The 20,834-nt window shown below is 48.4% G+C and overlaps 9 protein-coding genes across 9 annotated transcripts; 4 read left to right on the top strand and 5 right to left on the bottom strand.

The window, feature by feature from the left end:
* The first annotated feature begins 464 nt into the window (after nt 1-464).
* On the top strand, nt 465-2,249 carry L228DRAFT_226362 (Ebp2-domain-containing protein). Its single transcript, XM_018330419.1, has 3 exons — nt 465-862; nt 952-1,576; nt 1,648-2,249. Exons 1-3 carry the CDS (start codon nt 569-571, stop codon nt 1,950-1,952), a joined length of 1,224 nt encoding a protein of 407 aa, XP_018192136.1. The 5' UTR covers nt 465-568; the 3' UTR covers nt 1,953-2,249.
* A 65-nt stretch (nt 2,250-2,314) lies between these two features.
* L228DRAFT_257991 (hypothetical protein) lies at nt 2,315-4,785 on the bottom strand. Its single transcript, XM_018334040.1, has 5 exons — nt 4,433-4,785; nt 4,104-4,372; nt 3,889-4,050; nt 2,782-3,833; nt 2,315-2,698 (listed from the first exon to the last, which is right to left on the bottom strand). Exons 1-5 carry the CDS (start codon nt 4,644-4,646, stop codon nt 2,581-2,583), a joined length of 1,815 nt encoding a protein of 604 aa, XP_018192137.1. The 5' UTR covers nt 4,647-4,785; the 3' UTR covers nt 2,315-2,580.
* A 262-nt stretch (nt 4,786-5,047) lies between these two features.
* L228DRAFT_257992 (pseudouridine synthase) lies at nt 5,048-6,783 on the top strand. The gene is made up of 2 exons (XM_018334041.1): nt 5,048-5,257; nt 5,320-6,783. Exons 1-2 carry the CDS (start codon nt 5,188-5,190, stop codon nt 6,672-6,674), a joined length of 1,425 nt encoding a protein of 474 aa, XP_018192138.1. The 5' UTR covers nt 5,048-5,187; the 3' UTR covers nt 6,675-6,783.
* Nucleotides 6,784-6,977: 194 nt separating this feature from the next.
* L228DRAFT_206852 (hypothetical protein) lies at nt 6,978-8,325 on the bottom strand (the record flags this gene model as incomplete). Its single annotated transcript, XM_018329692.1, has 3 exons — nt 6,978-7,259; nt 7,326-8,159; nt 8,218-8,325. The coding sequence occupies 3 exons, from the start codon at nt 8,323-8,325 to the stop codon at nt 6,978-6,980; spliced, it is 1,224 nt and encodes a 407-aa protein (XP_018192139.1).
* Nucleotides 8,326-8,820: 495 nt separating this feature from the next.
* On the bottom strand, nt 8,821-10,462 carry L228DRAFT_243065 (hypothetical protein). Its single transcript, XM_018331587.1, has 8 exons — nt 10,337-10,462; nt 10,202-10,271; nt 10,080-10,133; nt 9,891-9,986; nt 9,660-9,839; nt 9,562-9,606; nt 9,408-9,510; nt 8,821-9,309 (listed from the first exon to the last, which is right to left on the bottom strand). The coding sequence occupies exons 2-8, from the start codon at nt 10,229-10,231 to the stop codon at nt 9,200-9,202; spliced, it is 618 nt and encodes a 205-aa protein (XP_018192140.1). The 5' UTR covers nt 10,232-10,271; nt 10,337-10,462; the 3' UTR covers nt 8,821-9,199.
* Nucleotides 10,463-10,676: 214 nt separating this feature from the next.
* Nucleotides 10,677-13,911, bottom strand: L228DRAFT_243066 (hypothetical protein). The gene is made up of 5 exons (XM_018331588.1): nt 13,492-13,911; nt 11,469-13,442; nt 11,334-11,413; nt 11,136-11,285; nt 10,677-11,083 (listed from the first exon to the last, which is right to left on the bottom strand). Exons 1-5 carry the CDS (start codon nt 13,690-13,692, stop codon nt 10,825-10,827), a joined length of 2,664 nt encoding a protein of 887 aa, XP_018192141.1. The 5' UTR covers nt 13,693-13,911; the 3' UTR covers nt 10,677-10,824.
* Nucleotides 13,912-14,063: 152 nt separating this feature from the next.
* L228DRAFT_243067 (hypothetical protein) lies at nt 14,064-17,139 on the top strand. Its single transcript, XM_018331589.1, has 4 exons — nt 14,064-14,152; nt 14,216-14,365; nt 14,422-16,258; nt 16,315-17,139. Exons 1-4 carry the CDS (start codon nt 14,135-14,137, stop codon nt 16,866-16,868), a joined length of 2,559 nt encoding a protein of 852 aa, XP_018192142.1. The 5' UTR covers nt 14,064-14,134; the 3' UTR covers nt 16,869-17,139.
* A 245-nt stretch (nt 17,140-17,384) lies between these two features.
* Nucleotides 17,385-19,333, top strand: L228DRAFT_243068 (histone-lysine N-methyltransferase). Its single transcript, XM_018331590.1, has 2 exons — nt 17,385-18,006; nt 18,060-19,333. Exons 1-2 carry the CDS (start codon nt 17,441-17,443, stop codon nt 19,021-19,023), a joined length of 1,530 nt encoding a protein of 509 aa, XP_018192143.1. The 5' UTR covers nt 17,385-17,440; the 3' UTR covers nt 19,024-19,333.
* On the bottom strand, nt 19,236-20,324 carry L228DRAFT_243069 (autophagy protein 16). Its single transcript, XM_018331591.1, has 3 exons — nt 20,073-20,324; nt 19,626-19,942; nt 19,236-19,465 (listed from the first exon to the last, which is right to left on the bottom strand). The coding sequence occupies exons 1-3, from the start codon at nt 20,155-20,157 to the stop codon at nt 19,307-19,309; spliced, it is 561 nt and encodes a 186-aa protein (XP_018192144.1). The 5' UTR covers nt 20,158-20,324; the 3' UTR covers nt 19,236-19,306.
* Between the last annotated feature and the right edge of the window lie 510 nt (nt 20,325-20,834).

The following is a 20,834-nucleotide window of genomic DNA, read 5'->3' on the forward strand; positions in this document are numbered from 1 at the left end:
AATTGGCATCATATTGGGTTTTTTAGCGGTTGGCAGAGAAGATTGCGCAGGAGCCAGTCAAATGATAGAAATTCTTCTTGAACCAATGCACAAGCTCGAATGAAAAAAATCCAAATTATTACTCCGTGAAAAGGATTTAGTAACGTGACGTGCAACGTATTTTGGAGGGCCGAGGGTTCATCAGATTGTGCTCTCGTTCAGGTGAGGGAAAGAAGTACAAAAAATAAGATTCATCTCATGCATTCAAATCAAGGGAGAAATAATAACAGAATTACTGCAATAAAAAAAAATCTTAGAACCAGGGTTTATTTCTCCTGTGCATGGCACAAGGCATTGGGAGAAGTTCATGTTGACAGGCATAGGAGTGCGGAGGATCCCAAAGAGGAATAGTGCACGATTGGAAGCGCAGCGGCGGTGTTCGCGCCGAGACGCCGACAACTTCGGTTTTGACGAAAAAGTTCCCAAAACGAAGCGTCGATTTCCCTACGCTTTGACTGGGGAAACACTTTCCGTCAAACAACAATTTTTTCTCCCCCTTTCACCTGCATAACAATCCGCGACAGACATCATGGTGAAGAAAGGAAAGCTCAAGGCGGCTCTCGAAGCCCATAAGGGCGTCAACTGGAAACTCGAGCACGAGAAGAGAGTGCGAAAAGAGGCCGAAAAGAAGAATCGCACAAAGCAGGAAGCTGCTGCAGAGAAGGCAAACGAAGAACAGGGCAGCGAGAGCGAAGAAGAAGAGCAGGATGGAAAACTGCAAATGAAGGAGGTCGGCGAAAGCGAGGACTCCAGCGCCGAAGAGGATGGCGAACAATGGGAGACCGATGAGGATGAAGAGGAAGAAGACGAGGAACCTCAACTGGTATGAATGCAATCCTTATAAAAATTTCTCATTTACTTCAACGACTGTATGATTGCAACAGATGGGCTAACCAAGATTTTTTCCCCTAGATTGACATGGCAAACATTGATGACAGCGAAAGCGAGAGCGAGAGCGACATCAATGGTCCCGAGGACGATGAAGACGAGGACGAAGACGAAGAAGAGGAAGAGGAAGAAGAAGACATTGCTCTCTCCGACATTGAAGATCTGCCCGAAGAAGAAAAAGACGACCTTGTTCCGCACCAGCGATTAACAATCAACAATGGTCCTGCGCTGCAAAAGGCATACAAATCAATTGCCCTCCCGCTTTCCTCGCTCCCCTTTTCCGCCCACCAATCCATTACTTCGTCCGAACCTACCAAGATCGAATCCATCGACGACGACCTCACTCGCGAACTGGCATTCTACAAGCAGTCTCTTGGCGCTGTGATTGCTGCCCGCGAGAAGTTGCGCAAGGAAGGCGTCCCCTTCACCCGGCCGACGGATTACTTTGCCGAAATGGTCAAGAGCGACGAGCACATGGGCAAGATCAAGGGCAAGCTGGTTGAGGAGGCGTCCCGCAAGAAGGCCTCCGCTGAGGCCCGCCGACAGCGCGACCTCAAGAAGTTTGGCAAGCAGGTGCAAGTTGCCAAGTTGCAGGAGCGTGACAGGGCCAAGCGCGATACGCTTGACAAGATTAAGCTCTTGAAGCGGAGTATGTTTTCCCTTTTTTACACCCTCTTTTCGTAGGATTCTTGCTGACGTTTCAATTCTTTCTTTTCTAAGAGCGCCAATCCGGTGACATTGAGGACGCCAATGAAAATGACCTTTTCGATGTGGCTCTCGACGATGCTGCCGCTGACGCCAAGAAGCAGCAGCAGCAGCGATCAGGCGCCAACCCGAAGCGCCAGAAGCGCGATGCTAAATTCGGCTTTGGCGGCAAGAAGCGTCACGCCAAGAGCGGTGATGCCTTTTCCAGCTCCGACATGACCGGCTTCTCAGCCAAGGCTATGAAGGCCAAGGGAAGTAAACCTGGCAAGGGCGGAGCGGCCAAGCGGCCTGGCAAGAGCCGAAGAGCCAAGAAGGCTTGAAGGAGCCTACGCGATTTAGTCGAGATGATTGACCTCTATTGGTTTCTCCATGATTTCGTCTGTTTGGTGTATTCATTTCTTCATACGCTTATATTCTATGTTCGTGGTTTCTCGTTAGTTCTACAGACAACCGGCGGGGGTAAAAAGTGTTTGTGTCATTGGCTTTGCTTGCAATCTTCATCATTGGCGTTTTGATGCCCGCTGTTGCGTGTATTGTATTTCTTCTAGATTTAGGCATTAAAAATGCACTCAAAGGGCATTTAAGAGATTTTGAAAAGGATCACTTTTGTCAATGGCTTTCACTCATGCAAAAAATCTGAACGAATCAATTGGGAATATCTGCCATTTAAAGAGCTGTTTATCTCCATAAGATCAAGTAAACAGCAAGCATAATAAGAGGCATGACAAGCCAAACTGCCAGATAGCGCCTAAGTATCCCTAGAATGGGTATCATAAGAAGCAGTTGCAGATGATGTAAATTTCAAAGAAATGCGAGCAGAAAATTATTGAAAGTAGTCACTTAAATGGTGGTCGAGATTGGCCAAACATTTGAAGCATCTACTGATACCTATGATCGAAAAGTGTACTAGACGGTGGTATGTTTCAAGCCAGGTGACTTGTGACGCACTCAGTACTTTCGATTGATAGGTTTGGGGAAGCGCGGGGCTTTGGCGTCCTCTCCGGACGGCTGAGTGCCATCTGCAGCCTGCTCCTCGGCCATGGCGCGGAGGCGATTGATAAGATTACTAAATGGTCAAACTGTTAGCTGGAGGGCCTACGGTCAAAGCGAAGAAGCCTTTTTCTTAAACTGGGTGGAGGCGAAACTTACTTTACAGGAAGGTACGGCCTCTGCTCTTGATAGACTAAGTCAATGAGTTGCTCCGGACCATCAGCATGACTGCGAAAATGGATTTTGATCCTGTCTTTGCCTCCTGGAGTAGACGCTCCGTAGACCTTGTGCGAGCATCCGTCAAAGGTACAGGTCCAGGTATCACCGGGGCCCTGAGCAACAGTGGAAGGAAGCGGCTCTTCAACTAGTTTAAGAGAAGCTTGCTCGATGATCCCATCTGGCTTCTTCCACTGGACCGGGAGAGACTCATCATCGGGGTCAGCGGGTTCGTCCTCGTCGGACTCGCTGAAAAGTTGATCGAGTAGCTGTTTGCCAGAGCGTCCCTGAGCCTCCGTCTGGGTCATCCGAGTGCTAGGAGAAATAAATGGCTCGACTTCCATATCATCTTCGTCAGCTTCCTCCTCCTTTGGCTGTGGAAGTCGTCCCCGTCGTCCAGCGGCCTTGTTGGCGTATTTGGAGCTGCGAGGTCGAAGGACCGACTTCCCTTTGCGGCCCTTGCGGCCCTTGCGGGAGGTCTGAGCGGCTGGAGTAAGGTTAAGTTCATCACTGTCGCTATCAATGACGATGGGATGCTCTGAGTCCGACATGGTTGAAGTGCGACGGTCTGATCGTTTGTTTGAAGCTGACCGACGCAGAGGCAGTGGTTGAATTGGAGTAGTGACGAGACGCTTGTAGACTTGGCTTTGTGTCCACCAATTACCGGGAGGTGTTGTTTTGAGAGCCCGAATGAGCGAGTCTCGGTGAGCGAATATTAACTCGTTAGCCTCTGCCAGACTTTCAACCTCGGTCTCACACAAAGCCTTTGCTAGGAGGTCTAGCGTGACTTGTTTGTAAAGTAATTTTTTCTGGGCCTTAACTCCACGCATTGCTTCAATGATGACCTGAACTTGTTCATCTTCTTCATCATTAGCAGTGGGCTCCGGGGGCACTTCGACGCTCTGCGATGACTCTTCCTCTTCATCCTCGTCAGATTCATCGTCCGAATCAGAAACAGCTCGATTGACCTTCTCCTGCGCCAGCGCATACTCCTCCTAAGCTCGATTAATAAATTTTGTCTAGCCTATAAATATGATGCAGGCCACCTACAGGAAATTCCTTCTTCAAATGCTTCATTATCGGCGACCTTGCCCAGGGAGGAGGCTTCTCGGACTTCTTGAGCATAGTCGCGAACAAGAAATTGTGATGTTTATAAAATATTTCCGCAACATCATCTTCACTAGCATCCTCGAGGTCGTGTGCAACAGCGTACTGAATGTGTCAGTTGACAGAGAACAGGAACAAGGACAACAGGCCAGTCATACCTTTTGCAATCCAATGCTCAAGGCACCTTTCATTTTCCTCCGAGCTCTCTTCTTTGTCAAATGCCTGTATTCATCTTCCAGGTAATACAGAACACGCACGGCCTCCGTCATCTCATCAAAGACCGGCGCATAATCTTCTGAAGGACGGATCTCAAACCAGCCCGTCCTGCCGGCGGCCCAAAGGGCCAATTGCCCATTTTCATATTGGCCATACGCGAACTTCTTCACGTTGACAATTTTTATATCCTTTGGCAGAGAGCGCTTCTGAACTGGAGGGCCAAGTTATAAGTATTCGAAAATGAATGGCCTGGGTCCGCGGGAGTACCTACTAAGATGCCTAGCTAGGCCTCTATCAACGCTCTCGAGGCGGCCTTCGACAACGACCGGGCTGTCGCTATCGGCCACCAACAGGCTTGTTGGAGTCTGAGGGTCGTCTGCTTGATAGACAAATACGTCGACAAGCTCGAATGTCGGCCAGTCATCACTGTCTCCGATGGTGGGGTCAACCGGTTTCAGGACGTTCTCCTCGAGGAATCGCATCATAAAGGACAAAGATATCTCGTCATCATAAGGAAAGGTGAAATACGCAGATGCTTCATTAGCGGCAATTGGATATATCAGCTCATGAGCTGAAAGAGCGTCGACATTCCACACATCAACAGAGATATCTCGCGCTCTCTTCCCCAGTTGAACGTGTCAACGGACGGGAGCTGGGAGGTTCAATGCGTCGTGGGATTATTCGGATTTACTGGCCGCAAGAGGTTAAATCATGGATTACTTCGGATTAATTAATGTCCGACTGCTGATTGCATCGCAACACCATTTGCTTGCCGTAGCGAATTTGGTGGGATGATCCGCACACGCTACGGCGAACGAATAATTCCATGGGCGAAGAAATAGGGTCCAAAATATTGAAACGAAGTTAGAGCATTATTGTTGCGTCAGCTTTTGCTAGTCCTCGAAAGGGTCTGGAAGATATTCCCGTCGTCATCAATCCTCAAGGTATCGAGGAAAAGACAAGGAGGACTCTTCTTCAGCGCTCTTGCGCTCTAGTCCTGCTATTCTTCCACTTCGCTCGCAGCCAATGTTCAAAGCTGCTGGACGTTTCCAGAAAGCCATCATGACCGACAGCAAGATCGTCGAAGGCGTCTTCGGTGTGTTTCCCTTTGGAAGTTTGTCTCCCCCGCGCCGGTAATACTGACGTCTTGTTAAATAGCCATCAATAAACCCCCATCTATTAGCTCAGCGCAAGTTCTCCGCGACTTGCAAACACATTTCAACCCTTCCAAATTATTTGCGCCCTGGCTCTCCGCTGAACGAAAGCGTCTCGAATCCGAATATGCGCGGCAAGGGCGAAGAAAGCGGGGCAAGGCGAAGCACTTGAATGTCAAAATGGGTCACGGAGGCACACTTGATCCAATGGCTACAGGAGTGCTTATTACGGGAGTGGGCAAAGGCACAAAGGAACTTCAGAAATTCCTCGAATGCACAAAAGTGTACGAGACAGTCGTGTTATTCGGTGTTGCGACAGATACATATGATCGGTTGGGCAAAGTCCTCAGACAAGCGCCCTTTGAACACGTTACGCGGGAGAAGGTCGAAGAAGCGTTGAAGCAGTTCCGAGGAAATATAATGCAGCGGCCGCCAATCTTCTCTGCACTACATATTGATGGAAAGAGATTATACGAGTACGCGCGCGAAGGCAAACCGCTCCCAAGAGAAATTGAAAAAAGACCTGTTTCGGTTCCGGAGCTGGAGATTGTGGAGTGGTACGAGCCTGGCACGCACCAGTATCAATGGCCGACAGAGCAAGCAGAGAAGGAGTCAAAAGACGCAGCGGAGCAGGTCCTCCACTTGAGTGAGGTTGCACCGGTTGAGCCAGCCGCTGTGCCTAATTCAGACCAATCTTTGCCAGAACCATCAGCTCCAGCAGCAGCATCTGACGACGCTGGATCAAAGCGCAAACGCAGTCCTGAGGCTCAGGCCGAATCTGACGCTGATGCCACGACAGCCAACCCCGAGCCTCTTCTAAAGCGACAAAAAGCAAGTGCTGAAGGAGGTACCATGTCCGGTGCTCTCCCAACTGCATCCGAAACCGGCGAGACATCTGCACAGGCGGAAACCGCACCCCCTCAAACAGCCACCAGACCTCCGGCAGTTAAGCTTCGAATGACAGTAACATCGGGGTTTTATGTCCGCTCATTGTGCCACGATTTGGGAGAAGCGGTAGGTTCTCTTGCGATCATGAGCGAACTAATTCGTAGTCGACAAGGTGGATTTACAGTGGGGCAAAATGTCTTGGAGTATGATGATTTGGCCAAAGGAGAAGATGTGTGGGGGCCGCAAGTGGAAAGGATGTTGGATGAGTGGAATGATAAGGACAAGAACGGTGATGGCGAAAAGAGCAAGGAGAGTCAGACTCAAGCTCCGAAATCGAGGGAAAACCAAACTCAGGGACAAACCCAGGCGGAGTCTCCAAAGTCACCAAAATCGATGCAAAACAAATCGCAATCGCCGCCTGTACCGAGCAATGCAGCAGAAAAGACAGAACAATCTGATGCTGTAGCATAGATGAAGACACATTAAAAGAGAGCAGTAGACATGTTTCGTAAATTCGTATAATATCCAAAAGATATGAACAAAAAGCTTAGACTTGGTTCGTATCATCCTATGATCTGCTAAGAACGCATTGTGTATGAAAAACCATAAAGCGTGATATCGCATATAAAATGGTCTCTAGTACATATAAAAATCATAACGCCATTCCAGAAAACCCCTCTACCATAATTGCTTCAACCCTTGTCATCCATGGCATCATATCATTACAGCAGGACCGGCCTGCTTAAGCGCGAAAAAATAGTGGTGGAAACAACTCTACTCTATCGTCCTGGCCAGTTCTTCATCGACGTCTCTGTCTGCGGCACGAGATGCGGGCACATCTTCCTTTTCCTCATGGTTGATGAAAGCGAACGATAGGAAGACGACGCAGGCACCGAGCCAATACATTGGGCCCGATCTTTGATCATTGAGGATGACCTGGCCCACGATGGAAAGCGGAATAGTAAGACTGAGGCCCACAGTAACGATAAGGGGAGAAGTCAAGAGCATCGCATAGGCCCAAGTAAAGTCAGATAACACAGAAGTTAATCCGTTGAACTATCAGACAGATTAGCTTCCAGGGTCACTGCACACCACTCAATCGTGACATCAAGACAAACTTACAAACACAATGGAGAAAATTCGAGCAGTGGGAGGCAGTTGGAAACTCTCCACTCCAGTAAAATGAAGAATGATAAAGCCCGGCCACAGGAGCAGCAAGTTGAACAGCCCCACGAGCCCAAAGAATAGCGGCATTTGAACCCTGCTTTCATTGCCGATGCGCTTCTTTAAAAGGACGGTATAAAGGCCATACATGACAGCGCTGAGGAAAGCTAAAGTGTCGCCGAGAGCTATTTGACCTTTTGATTTATGAGGGAAGGAACCTCTATTCTCATCAGTCTCCCCAGAGAGATCAACAGATGAGACTAGAATGACTCCAGCCATGGATGCCAAGACTCCAATGAACTTCTTCAAGGTAAAATGTTCAACCCGAAGGACAGAGCCAAAGAACAACGTCCAGATACTGCTCGTTGACAACAGAATCGTGGAGCTTGCCACACTGGTGTATTCTAAGCAGGCCGAGGTAAAATAGTTTGCTACGAACCAGATTATGCAGAATTCGAGACTGAGCTTCGCAGTCTCTTTGAAGGTGAGCGGTACATCATCTTGGCTTATCCTTGAAGCGGCGATCGACTCGGAGTCTCCAACTTGACAATCTACAGACCGTCTAGATTCAACGTTATCGGGTTTTGCTACAGAGCCACGCCCAGAGGAGTGGACTGGAACATAGCCGCTTGATCGCCTCCTCCAAATGCTCGATAAATCAATGGGAATGCCCGACCTGCGGGTCTTCAGGAGGTGTCGGATTGCGCTTGGAACGAGCGCAAGAGAAAACAGAGCTGTGTTGAAATATGTTACCAGGTAAGGTTTCGAATATGTGTTGTCTGCGAAGATCGTCTGGCAAACAGTTGATTAGAAGTCATCCCAGAGGTGGGGGTTACAATAAGATACTTACGCTAGCAAGGAAGTTGGAGGTTGTCCAGAGAAACACAGTAACAAGTAGAAGAATAATTCCAACGCTCCAACGAGCGATGCTCTTGAAAGAATTCTCTCTCCTCGACATTGATTCCGTGTAGTTGGCAAGGAGTGGAGTTTCAGGGCCAACTGTCGAGCTGGTTGCCCCTACCAGCGGTGGTGAAGTACTGGTGCCTTCGCCGCCTTTGGATGGTGAGGCGGACATACTGCCGAGGTAAGGGAGAAGTAGAAAAGCACGCGACAATTAAGAAAACAAATGCTTAGCTATAACGAGCTCTCAAATTCGTCTCAAGAGATGAAGGAGACAACATAGACGATAGGAAAGAAATAATGGTAGAACCTGGACAAGACATCACGACCAATGCCGGCGGCAGCAAGGTGACAGAACAATCATTAATTGATACGAGAGATAGGCAGGCCAGTGACCAATATGACGCCTGTAGATCATTTCAAGCCCGATGATGTGCTTGTACTTACCAGATTAAGAAATATTCGCGATACGAGTGTCCGGATACCCTGCTGCCTGACTATCAAAGTCCCTCCCCACCAAGGGCGCTGACACGTACAGATTACCATATCTGACACCCGCGCAAGATAAGACGTCTGAGATTCCAACAGTAATAATAAACAAATGAGTCAACACATTAAAAGATGTTTACGAGGGCACGTAAGCTGATCGTAATCTATGTCAAAGCGTGTGTTATATGTACAACATTGGCCATATTCGATAGCTTATATTCTCCTCAATTAGTAATTCTGCAATTCTGCGGCGCTGAAAGAGCAAACGATAGTAGACAGACAATGATGTGTAACGATTACAGGCATGTGCAATGAACAGTGTGGAACAGGCAACGACGTTTCTGGCTTGATTTGAACAGATCTATTCGCCCAGTCTTGACTCGACATCTCTGAATCGAGCCAGAAGGAAAGAAGGTGTTAATACAATTATAGTGGTATCTTCGTTAACAGGCACAGCCGCCCGGTTCGTTGAAGTTGTCCAAGGGTATCGGGTCGCCGTAGTCGCCATTGTACTCTTCCGACTCCTCTTGAGCTAGAGCCTGTCTTGCAATAACTGTTCGAAAGATTAGCCGCCACGAGCTCAATGAAAATAGACAGCTAAGCCACGGCTGTGTGGACCTGATGCCGACAAATCAGGGGCAATATGCTCACCTTCAAAGGCCTGCTCTACATTGACTGCCTCCTTTGCACTCGTCTCAAAATAGGGAATGCCGCCCTTAGATTGACAGAAGGTCATGGCACGCTTCGAAGAGATCTATTCACCCAGAATTAGCATTGCTGTGGAAAGCTGGCGTGTCCAGCATACCATCCGTTTGTTTTCCTCCACGTCGATCTTATTTCCAAGCACGACCTGCTTAATATCAGCACAGAGTCTTCCTGACAAGTCTACAGCGGAATCCTTACAAAAGGGAAGCTTTCTGGATCCCGCGGGCTGGCTTGAATAAGAAATTCGTCCCTCCAGCTATCCAGCGCATCAAAGCTCTTTGAATTATTAACGTCGTAAACAAGCACGCAGCAGTCTGCGCCTCGGTAGAATGCTACGCCAAGTGACTGGAATCGCTCCTGGCCGGCAGTATCCCAAAGCTGATTTATTGTCAGTATGTAGCTTTCTTTTGTTGCCCGTTTGAAACTTTCCTGCATCGTAACGAGTCGATCATCCACAAGAACTTCCTTGGTGAGGAAGTCCGCTCCAATTGTAGCCTTGTAGCTTGCGCTGAATTTTTTGTTGACCTGAACATAAGTTTAGCCACTTGACATGATCGAAGCCCAACACTGTTGAATCGGAATGTTCAATTGCGATCCTTGCTTTCATGGGTAACGGACATATTGATTCATCAAACTCGTCTTTCCAACACCGCTGTCGCCCAAGATGATGACCTAGGAAACCAGAATGCAGATTAGAATAGGTTTTTCTTTCGTTTTGGAAGGCGACATTTGAGGTCTACCTTCAATAAAACCTTCCTACGGGACGCCATTGTTGAGACCTCTGGGATGTAGCTTTCGGATCAGACAAAGCTATCGGCGACGTTAGCTTCTATTTCATTATTGCGCCAAAGTTCTTATGACGGCGAGTATCGCACCTCAAAAGGTGACCTAAAATGATCACAATAATGTGGTTATGTAAGGAAGATCAACAGGTTGTCGCGTCGAGTTGTGATAGGATTGCTTGGGTCTTGAGGTTGCTAGTCGGGCGCAGTACCAGCGCCTTGAGGCCGCCGACAAGCGAACCGCCACTGCATTGACCCTTCCAACGCAAGGCTCCCCATGTCGTCAGGGAACGGGTCTTCTAAAGCCTTAGCTCACCTCGGCTAATCGTTGGACAGAGATCCCTTGTGTCTTGTAACATCTCATTCAAGGGAATAGGTATTGTGAGATTAGATCAAAAGGAAAAGAGATTCTATTTGGTATTCTTATATTATATCTCCTACTGTTGTATTGTAAAAAATGTATCAGCACAACTATCTCCTGTGTGACCGTAAACCTATGCAAGACCGTCGAAGCGCGCCCATGCTGAATTCCTTAAATGTCCACCAGAAACGCCAGAACAGAAAAAGACCCACAAGCAAGACTATAATTTCGATCTTACTGCCTCTAATCGAAATTTCACATCTTTGAGAACTTTGCTCGAAGGCTTCCAGGACTCGTACTGTTGAAGCAATTGTGCTGTCTCGCTACGCAATTGTTGTCTTACTACATCTTCTTCGAGTAAGCCTCTCAATGCCCACGGTAAATAATAAGGATTGGCACTCGTGGGTGCCTCGTATCTTTGTATCGAAAGTGGTACATCTCCGATCGATGTGGTTTCTAGAGCATGCTCCACAGCAAGGCTAAGGAAGTAGATTAGCATGTATTTGTAGAAAAAGGCGAAGCTTTTCTTACTTATAAACCGCCTGATCATCGTAAACACGAGAGTGCCCTTCTCCTGAATAGAGACTGCCGGCAAGCGGAGAGCTCAGCTCTCGAATGAGTCCGTGGTCTGAGATGCCAAGGTTCCGCATCTTTAGGGTGAAGCCGACTAAATGCGTGATACTACAGCAAAGTAAGAAGAGAACTATGTAGAAGATCGCTGATACATACAAATCTGGGGCATGAATTCTCCCATCAACAAAGACAGCTCTATAAATGTACGGGTGACTAATGTTTGAAAATGTGGAAGACTAAAACAGTAGTTAGCACTTTCGCTTCATATCCACAGTAACAGAAGCCACTCACCTCAAGAGAAACAAGTTGATCGTCTATACTGCCAATATACACAATCCTCACGCCATGTTTCAAAGCCAAGCCCAATGCCTCCTCATACCTTTTTGAAACGGCACTGTTGGGATTCGCAAAGTCGAACAATTCTCCAGCTGAGCCACTGAGAAAACGCGATTTATAGTCCTGGAAAGGGCCCAGGTTTACACCAGCCATTGCGCAGACCCCTATCCGAGCAGATGTGACGCATCCCATTGCAATGAGCTTAGCTACCAGCATCAATGCAACTGGCACACCTTGTGAATGGCATGCAACGAGGATAAAATCTGCCTGGCGTATGTGGTCGAGCCAATTCAACATTAGCTTCCACAGGGTGTCAACACGATCGGCAATTTTCCCTTCTCCCTCGAGAGCAATTTTCTCAATCTCACAAGAGTATCCTCGATCATTGACCCATTTCTCAATGGCAGCTGCAGCTCCATTGGCAAAGCGAATGGAAGTCCCTGTGGGCTGACCGAGAACAGTTCGTATAAGCGGAGCGGGAAAATAACCATGGACACCTATTGCGAGGGCTCTTTTAATCCTTGGCGGGTCTCGCGCAATGCTCAAGTGCCTCGGCCCCGAGTCATGTCCCGGAAGTAATAAGCGACTTAAGTGTTGAAACATAGATAGGTTCTGTGCTGGCTGGTAGGTGTTTTTGATGTCCGGCAATAATAGATTGGGTACAGTTTGGCGCACTTCCTTTGCAGCTGTGACATCCACCTGTTTTGGCTTCGGTGCTGGGCTTTGCGCTGGCGAAGATTTGGCAGGTGGACCGGGCTTTGGCCCAACGAAAGATCGAGATACCCCCTCGTCCGATAATTCCATAGACTCTGGCCGCTCCCGCTTAGAGGGTTTCTTAGGTTCTGGAGGGATTTGTTCCTTCGGCTGGCTAATGGATGTTCTTTCTGGCTGAGATTGAGATGGGCTATCTGCAACGGCAAGTTCTCCAACGTCAGACGAAGTTTGGCCTGGCACATTTGAGCCACGTCCCTTGGACCAAAAAGCCCATCCGGAGGACCGTGCAGGCGTACTCTGACCCTCTGGTTGTGATGAATCTGGAGGAGGTACAGAAGCTTCGTTTTTTGACTCTGAATCAGTAGGCTTGTCATTTAGGTCTTTCGAGGGCGCCTCGACCTGTGGAGAAGCCTCGTTCTCAGCATCGTTCGTCCTTGATTCACCGCCTGGCTGTGGATTTGCTGTGAAAAATCCAAGCCATGACCGAGATATGGTGGGGGGCTCCGTTGTTCTAGTTGAATGAGTATCTTTGGAATTTGTTTCGGGATTATTTTTACTATTATCCTCCGTTCTAGTAATGGATGTGTCAGTCAGACCCTCTGAGCGTACTGTCTCAGGCTCATCTGTTTTTGCTTGGTCTGCAGCTTTCGCAATGGTGCTGTTGTTTGAAAATTGCTCTTCTGCATTGGCCTTGTCATTATTGCTGAATTTGAACAGCCAACTGCGCCATGTGTTACTTTGGTTTTCCTGCGAGTCTTTCGGTTGTGGCTCAATTTTGAGGGCACCAGGGTTGTCAACCTCATCTTCCTTTTGAAGTATTTGCTTTGAAGTTTTGTCGGCATTCTGATCTTGGATTTGCTGGGTTGATTGACTAGCTGTATCTCCAGCATCTATAGCACCTAAGCTGGATGTGCTCTTGACCGGTAATTCGCTAGTACTGTTCGATACGTGCTCTACCGGATTTGATGTAACATTTAATTTAGTCGTGGTAGTAGCACAAGGAAGCGATCTCGAGCTGGCACCGCCCTGAGATAAGGACAGTGAAGGAGACCTAGCTTTGTCTTGCTTCTGCTTTCGTATAGTTTTGGCTGAGGATACTGAAGTTGAAATGGCATTACTGGCAGCGGATATGCTTTCGCGAGCGACTTCTGTTACAGGAGTCGCCTTCGACGACCTCGGCCAGCTGGAGCCATACCAGGTCTTGGGCTCTCGGAGCTGCTGTGCGTTAGAAAAGAAACGTTGGGAAGCGCGTTGATGGTCTCACAGCATGTGACGTCCCTCCCGTCTTAGAGTTTGAGGTTGAGGATGTGATCTTTTGATCTTTGTTTTGCTCCTGTCCGTCTATAGATCCTTTTTGAGACTCGGATAGATGGTGGACATGGGTGGATTCATCGGGATTGTTCTGTCCCTTATTTTGAATGGCTTCGCCCTTAGGGTTCGGCTTAGATCGTTTGCGGGGTCCCATAGGATAACAGAGAGAGGATATGGGCGCGCGAACGAACTATTTTCTGTTCATTCAACAGCTCATGAAGTCCGATCTGAGGAAAGATAAAAAGGCTTCAAATGAGCCCGACGCTATTGATTTTACAGTAAGTTGTGGTCATGAATGTGGTTGCACTGCTCCTGACACTTCGCTTCGTCATAGGCTGATAACGGTAGCAGTGACCTTATCCCGCTGCCTGTTCAATTAAAGGGGAGGGAATCTGGACCGAGGCTTAAGTGGAGACAAGCGAGACGAAACTAAATTCCGTCTCGCTAAAGGACCCCGGCGGGAAATCTTGGCGCGCGCTAAGTCCGATTTTTTGACATCGACAAAAAGAGAAGCATCCGCCTTCAAATTATCTGAAGAGCGTGTCTTTTCTATACCGGCAGAGCCGCCCACGAAGACTTTGCCGAAGCCGTGCAAGATGGCGATCCAAAAGAAGGTTGGTCTCTTGTTTGAGTTTATTATTCAGAATTGGAAGATGGTTTACTGACGACCTCAACAGCACGGTAAAGGTCGTCTTGACAAATGGTACAAATTGGCAAAGGAAAAGGGCTATAGAGCCCGTGCTGCCTTTAAGCTCATTCAACTCAACAAGAAATATCATTTCCTGGAAAAGAGCAAAGTTCTTCTTGATCTTTGCGCTGCGCCAGGGGTAAGTCACCGGTGCTAGAACGTTCTTCAAACCGTCAGCAGCTGACCTCGATCTAGTCATGGTGTCAAGTCGCCGCGGAGACTATGCCCCCCGGGAGCCTGATTGTCGGTGTCGACCTTGCTCCTATCAAGCCTATTCCCCGAACGATTACCTTCCAAAGTGATATTACGACGGAGAAATGTAGAGCCACGATTAGGCAACATTTGAAAACTTGGAAGGCGGATGTCGTCCTTCACGATGGAGCGCCAAATGTCGGTACAGCTTGGGTGCAGGATGCTTTCACACAGGCAGAGCTGGTGTTGCAATCGATGAAATTGGCGACAGAATTTTTGGTTCAGGGTGGAGTCTTCGTTACCAAAGTTTTCCGATCTAAGGACTACAATGCTCTATTGTGGGTTTTCAATCAGCTATTCGAAAAGGTAGAAGCAACGAAGCCACCATCATCGAGAAACGTCTCGGCCGAAATTTTCGTCGTCTGTAGAGGTTTCAAGGCACCAAAGCGCATTGACCCACGATTCCTTGATCCCCGGAACGTTTTCGCGGAGCTTGCTGACCCGACGCCGAACAACGAAGCCAAAGTCTTCAATCCGGAGAAAAAGAAGCGCAAGCGAGAGGGTTATGAGGAAGGCGATTGGACACAGTACCATGAAGCACCGGCCAGCGAATTTATTCAGACCACGGACCCCATTGCAATGCTAGGCTCTCTGAACTGTTTGAGCTTCGTGCAGCCAGCTAATGGCGACGTTGCGCTTGCAGCGCTCGAAAAGATGCCAGAAACTACGCAGGAAATCCGTGATTGCTGTGCGGATCTCAAAGTGCTCGGTCGAAAAGAATTTCGTGACCTTTTGAAGTGGCGTTTGAAGATCAGAGAAAAGTTCGGGTTTTCATCGAAGAAAAAGGCTGCTCAAGAAAAGGAGGGAGAAGAAGTAGCGGAGGTGGCTCCAATGGATGAGGAGTTGCAGATTCAGGAGGACTTGCAGAGAATGCGGGACCAGGAGAGCTCACGGAAAAAGAAAGAGAGAAGACGGGAAAATGAGCGAAAGCAAAAGGACATTGTTCGAATGCAGTTGCACATGACAACTCCCATGGATATTGGTCTCGAACAGGCCGGTCCCTACGGTGAGGAAGACATGTTCGGGCTTAAGGCTGTAGATCGGGCTGGTGCAGTGGACAAGATTGCGAAGGGAAAGATGAACTACGTGGTCAATGCGCCACAGGATCAAGAAGAATCCGAAAATGATTCCGACGCGAGCAGTGACGAGGATGGCGACCAGCTCGAGGGCACTCTCGACGCCATGTACGAACAGTATCAGGAGCGGAAGTCAGAACTTGATGCGAAATACCGGGCTAAGAAAGCTCGAAAAGAGCATGAGGATGGGGATTGGGACGGCTTTTCCGATAAAGAGGGTAGCAGCTCAGATGAAGTTGAGGGGCAGGAGGAGGATAGCGATGACAGCTCATCCTCCGATGAGGACGATGGGCAGCCTTCTAAAAAGTCTCTTGTCACCTCCCTCGATGATATGAATGGCACTTCTGGTAAGGGGCTTACGAAACGCGCGACGATGTTCTTTGATCAAGATGTTTTCAAGGATATTGATGGGCTTCAAGATGGCCAGGAAGAAGGCGAAGATGAAGAATTGGATGAAGATATGGAAGATGAGCTGGATGCGCTCGAGGCATCTCGAAAGACCAAGGCTCAGAAACCTTCGAAAGCTGCCAGCAAAGGGGAATTACAATTATCCGCTGCGTCAAATAGGAACAATGGCAAGCCTGCCGAGCTCGAGGGCGCTGAAGACGATGAGTCGGACGAAGGTGGTTTCGAAGTGGTCAAGAACAAGGATGCCAAGAGTGAATGGGAAGCGCAGGGCGAGCCAACCAAAGATGGTCGGATGGGTAAGTTCTCGCAAAAGCAAGTTTTCGACAGAGTTGAACGTTGACTGTGTTGCTAGATATCGACATTATTACTGCTGAAGCTATGACCTTGGCCCAGCAACTTGCATCCGGCGAGAAAAGCAAGTACGATTTAATGGACGAGACCTACAACAAATATGCTCTCCAGGACCGCGACGGCCTCCCCGAATGGTTCCTCGACGATGAAAACAGACACAGCAAACCGCATCGACCCATTACTGCTCAGGCCGCAGCGGCACTGAAGGAGAAGATGAGAGCGCTCAATGCTCGACCCATCAAGAAGGTGCAAGAGGCAAAGAGCCGGAAGAAGTTCAAGGCTGCGCAGCGACTGGAGAAGCTACGCAAGAAGTCTGCTCTGTTGGCTGATGAGGGTGACATGACCGAGAAGGACAAAGCCCAAAGCATCGCGAAGCTCATGAGCAAGGCCGCAAAGAAGAAGCCTAAGCAGCCCGTCAAGTTGGTTGTTGCCAAGGGTACTAACCGGGGTATTTCCGGTCGCCCAAGAGGTGTCAAGGGCAAGTACAAGATTGTCGACGCTCGAATGAAGAAGGATCTGCGGGCACAAAAGAGACTCTCCAAGAAGAGAAAGTGAACCAAAAAAAGCATAGCTAGGGCATTTTATGGCGTAACCAATCTACTAAGGTATATTTTGAGGCATTATTTGCGTTGTAGATAGACTTGTTCCTTCTCTTCTCGCTGCGAACCTGATAAATTATGCTTGGGCCATATGCTATAGTGTATTGATTCGAAGTTGGATATTTAAAAGAATTTTTTTTAGTACAGCCTTTTTTGTGCTATGCATAATCTGAAATGAGGTCAATCATCACAGAGCAAACTTTGATCGCTACAATAATATCGCGGTGTACTGTATTGTCATTCCCTGAAACGTACAGCGCATGCTACTTTTTTTTTTAAGGTTTCTCCAGGTCTTGGTTACGCACGCGATCGGCGTGGCGGAGTCCGACGGCAAAAAAGCCTGGGCCTAGGGTGCGAGGGGTGTGCCTGCCGCCTACGGAGTAGACAGCACTTGTACCTCGGTAGCCCCCGGACCCTGTTCTTATGATTAAGTTTGCCGCCAATCCGCCACACCCATGCCCACCATCCCATAGGCATGGAAACCAGAACACTCTTCTCTCTGAATTTCTACAGGCAGTGACCGAACCCATGGGCTTCTTCGATCACTTACAGAAGAAGGGCAGTTCTGCCATCAAGCCCCAAGGTGCTCAAATTCGAAGAGAAGTCGTCCGAACCCCGTCGGCGCAAGTCATCGGCGGAAAGGACGCACGGCGACCACTCACGCACAAGAAAAGCCTCAATGCATCGAAGCTCGGCCAACAAAACGGGGCTTCCCCTGCACGAACTTTGGCTGTTAGACAGCAGGGGAGTCTGAGTCCTGATTCAAGATCATCAAGATCGAGGAATAGTTCACGCAGACGGACACCGGCCACGCCACAGCGGTTGAGTTCAAGCAGCGAAGACAGTGACAGCGATGACTCCCTCATAAATTCTCGCAAGCGGATTCGAACAAGTGCAAGCGGTGAACCCGATCTCAAGCGGCACCTTCCTGACAAGCGTGCTTTCGCCGACAAAGAAGATGCCAGCTTCCCCTTCATCCATGCATCGGATATTGCGTCATTGAATAAGTCGAGTAAATTTGTCAAGGCTTTTAGAGACTCGACAAGATCGACAGCGATATTCTTGCAATATCCGAGTCGTTCAAAGCCAGAGCGGTAGGACCCTGTTTAATCCGTTGTCGAATTCTCGCCCTGCTAACTTTCCTCAGGTATGAACTGGTAGTCCCGAAAGAGTCCGACGAGTTCAAGGCCTTGGACGAAATCACACAAGTGGTGGACCTTGTCGCGAAACATTATGTACCCGAATCGTTACAAGATGCCTTTCTTGACGAAGAGAAAGGTTTCCAGCGTCGCTTCAAGCGTGCCATATCTCGCCAGTCCGAGGAAGAATTCAGAGAGGCGTTAGAAGACTACAATAAGCAGATCAAGAGGCTGCGAGAGGATGGCACAGTGGTGAAGATACTCGAATCACGTCATAGCCTCGCGCTTCCTCTGGTAGAGCGGGTCTTGAACCAGATCTACGCACGCACTGTCTCCCCGAGAGTTGGCTCCTTGCGACATTATGAGAATGGAACGGACAACGTGTATGGAGAGCTTTTGCCGAGATTTATCTCTCAGATCTTCAAGGATACAAAACTCAAATCGGAGCACGTTTTCGTCGATCTTGGCTCCGGAGTTGGGAATGTGGTTTTGCAAGCAGCGCTTGAAATCGGTTGCGAAAGCTGGGGGTGCGAGATGATGGAAGGACCTTGCGACCTTGCAGAGCTGCAAGATAAAGAGTTCAAAGCACGAGCACGTCTTTGGGGTCTCGCTGTTGGATCAACTCATATTGAGCGTGGCGACTTTCTAAAGAATGAAAAAATCGGCAAGGTCCTACAACGAGCGGATGTGGTTCTGGTCAACAATCAGGCCTTTACCCCTCAGTTGAATAATGAGCTGATGAATCTCTTCTTGGATCTTCGGGAAGGCTGTCAGATTGTTTCTCTGAAATCTTTTGTTCCTCAGGGCCACAAAATTACCAGCAGAAACTTCAACTCGCCCGTAAATTTACTGGAAGTTGAAATGAAGCATTATTGGTCTGACAGTGTGAGCTGGACAGACGTTGGCGGCACATACTTTGTTGCGCGAAAAGACAGCTCTAAGCTAAGAGCCTTTGCAGAAAGAATGCGGTAACTTTCAAAGGTTTTTCAAAGCGTTGGAAGCATTTTCTTTTCTTTTCTTTTCCTTCTCCCTGCATAGCGTCAGGCATAGCATTACGCATCTACGCGAAAGACGCATCATGCATCACACATCAAGCATACGCATCATAGATGTAAATATTAAAAAAAAAGGACAGCCTCGAACATAAGAGAGAATGAGAAATGCAAATATCAGAGTTTTAGATTCACCCCCAATCTACCGACGCCGGAAAATGCAGTATAGCTGAGTCTGTGCAAATAGTACAACCACCAGAGTGTCATGAGAATCGGGATGCATCGTTCATTGCCTGCGCTTCCTTTTCCATCCGTGCCATCCACCGATCAACTAATTCTTTGTTTTCTTTTTCAAGCTTCGCACTCCTCTCCTCTGCCATATTGAGTTGTAGATTCAGCGAAATCATTTCGTCTTGGACATCCTGCATCAACAAGGTCAGCCTGGCCACTCTCTCTTACCTATCCATACTTGAAGGCGTGCCAATAATCTCAAGCCCTCGAGCTCATTTTCTTGCTCCGAACAAATATGCCAAGCTGGCACCTATCAAGCAGTGACATGGGAAAAACCGAGCGGAAACATACATCTAATAATCTTCCTTTCCCTCTTAACTCCTCGTCTCGGTCCTTTAGACGCCGCTCTAACAGGGACTTTTCTGCACGCAGGTCCATTACTAAGGCGCGACTTTCCTGGGCTGTTTTCTGCAGCTTTTCTAGCTCTTTAAGCCGTTTTGTGGCTAGTGCCTGTATCGAAACTTTTGACCGCTGCGCCATAATTAAATCCGCTCGGAGTTGGACATCGTTCTCCCCACCCCCGCCGCCGCCACCACCAGGCGCTGCTTTAGATGTCGTTCCCGACCCTGTACCTGAGGCGCTTGATGCGCGGTCTGCGAGTTTTGTGTCTGTGTATCACTTCCCAGTCAGTCGAATGTCTTTGCGTCTTACGTTTAGCACAGTTGTGGGGAAGTAGCTTGGAGAGAGATAGAGCGACGGCTAGGTGCCAGGAATTGGAAAGGAAACGGGGAAATATACAGGCTTTGAAGATCTCGAGGTTGCTCTTTTCCCGCGCATCTCGCGCTGAGAGCGCGGACGTATAGTCGTTGAGCCAGCCGGACATTACTATGGGGGAAATGGCAGATGGTCAAAGCCTCATAGTGGGGATTATGAGAGCGCGGGGTAGTGTCTATGTTTATACAGCAGGTCAGGCGGCTCGGGAAAGCGGGAGAATTTCTGAAGGTAATATATAGGGATAATGCGCTATGATACGTTGTTATTCATGGTGAAGAATGCTCAGCGATCACCAGTTCGCTGTGAGGCAAAAGGCTAGTTATGTACGAAGGGGAGGGGAGATAGCTCGGTGATGGGAAATTGGCTATGATGATGCACTCGCCGGAAACGAATTTCCGGATAGTTATAATGTCATCTATGGTAAACTCTAGAGACCCAGAACTTCTTGAATATATGAATTGTTTCTTGAACAGATTACACCTTGAATTTATTATCCTAGATAGAAGAGAACTTTATTTATTTCACCGAGTATGAAAGGCCGTTTTGGTCACCCGTCGCAATAGATGTTGTTGACTCGCCCGTTTGAGTTCCGCATGGTCAAGGGTTAGTCAGCGCGTCTATACGGTGTATGAGAGAGAAACCTGGTTCCTCCGAAAATGGCACTAAGATAACGTTATCAATCCTCTATTACTCCGTACACAGTCTATTTCATTTCATGTCGCCTAGGGTTTTGCCTTACAATAAGCATTATAATTTGGTGCGCTCTACATACCATGACAGTATAGC

The sequence above is a fragment of the Xylona heveae genome (assembly GCF_001619985.1).
Source record: "Xylona heveae TC161 unplaced genomic scaffold L228scaffold_1, whole genome shotgun sequence".
In the NCBI taxonomy this organism is placed as follows: domain Eukaryota; kingdom Fungi; phylum Ascomycota; class Xylonomycetes; order Xylonales; family Xylonaceae; genus Xylona; species Xylona heveae.

Excerpts from the sequence above, each read along its gene's own strand:
- L228DRAFT_257991 (XM_018334040.1), bottom strand. The coding sequence starts at position 4,646 with ATGATGCGATTCCTCGAGGAGAACGTCCTGAAACCGGTTGACCCCACC. Across the intron at positions 4,051-4,103 it reads TGAGCATTGGATTGCAAAAG|TACGCTGTTGCACACGACCT; the intron begins GTATGACTGGCC and ends TGACACATTCAG. Across the intron at positions 3,834-3,888 it reads ATTTGAAGAAGGAATTTCCT|GAGGAGTATGCGCTGGCGCA; the intron begins GTAGGTGGCCTG and ends AATCGAGCTTAG.
- L228DRAFT_243068 (XM_018331590.1), top strand. The coding sequence starts at position 17,441 with ATGGGCTTCTTCGATCACTTACAGAAGAAGGGCAGTTCTGCCATCAAG. Across the intron at positions 18,007-18,059 it reads AGTCGTTCAAAGCCAGAGCG|GTATGAACTGGTAGTCCCGA; the intron begins GTAGGACCCTGT and ends AACTTTCCTCAG.
- L228DRAFT_243066 (XM_018331588.1), bottom strand. The coding sequence starts at position 13,692 with ATGGGACCCCGCAAACGATCTAAGCCGAACCCTAAGGGCGAAGCCATT. Across the intron at positions 13,443-13,491 it reads CGGGAGGGACGTCACATGCT|CTCCGAGAGCCCAAGACCTG; the intron begins GTGAGACCATCA and ends AACGCACAGCAG. Across the intron at positions 11,414-11,468 it reads ATCAACTTGTTTCTCTTGAG|TCTTCCACATTTTCAAACAT; the intron begins GTGAGTGGCTTC and ends CTACTGTTTTAG.
- L228DRAFT_257992 (XM_018334041.1), top strand. The coding sequence starts at position 5,188 with ATGTTCAAAGCTGCTGGACGTTTCCAGAAAGCCATCATGACCGACAGC. Across the intron at positions 5,258-5,319 it reads GATCGTCGAAGGCGTCTTCG|CCATCAATAAACCCCCATCT; the intron begins GTGTGTTTCCCT and ends CTTGTTAAATAG.
- L228DRAFT_226362 (XM_018330419.1), top strand. The coding sequence starts at position 569 with ATGGTGAAGAAAGGAAAGCTCAAGGCGGCTCTCGAAGCCCATAAGGGC. Across the intron at positions 863-951 it reads AAGACGAGGAACCTCAACTG|ATTGACATGGCAAACATTGA; the intron begins GTATGAATGCAA and ends TTTTTCCCCTAG. Across the intron at positions 1,577-1,647 it reads GATTAAGCTCTTGAAGCGGA|AGCGCCAATCCGGTGACATT; the intron begins GTATGTTTTCCC and ends TTCTTTTCTAAG.
- L228DRAFT_243065 (XM_018331587.1), bottom strand. The coding sequence starts at position 10,231 with ATGGCGTCCCGTAGGAAGGTTTTATTGAAG. Across the intron at positions 9,987-10,079 it reads CGAGTTTGATGAATCAATAT|GTCAACAAAAAATTCAGCGC; the intron begins GTCCGTTACCCA and ends ACTTATGTTCAG. Across the intron at positions 9,607-9,659 it reads ATCCAGAAAGCTTCCCTTTT|GTCGTGCTTGGAAATAAGAT; the intron begins GTAAGGATTCCG and ends GATATTAAGCAG.
- L228DRAFT_243069 (XM_018331591.1), bottom strand. The coding sequence starts at position 20,157 with ATGTCCGGCTGGCTCAACGACTATACGTCCGCGCTCTCAGCGCGAGAT. Across the intron at positions 19,943-20,072 it reads CCTCGAGATCTTCAAAGCCT|ACACAAAACTCGCAGACCGC; the intron begins GTATATTTCCCC and ends AGTGATACACAG. Across the intron at positions 19,466-19,625 it reads GGAAAGGAAGATTATTAGAT|GATGTCCAAGACGAAATGAT; the intron begins GTATGTTTCCGC and ends TTGTTGATGCAG.
- L228DRAFT_243067 (XM_018331589.1), top strand. Across the intron at positions 14,366-14,421 it reads ATCTTTGCGCTGCGCCAGGG|TCATGGTGTCAAGTCGCCGC; the intron begins GTAAGTCACCGG and ends ACCTCGATCTAG. Across the intron at positions 16,259-16,314 it reads AACCAAAGATGGTCGGATGG|ATATCGACATTATTACTGCT; the intron begins GTAAGTTCTCGC and ends CTGTGTTGCTAG.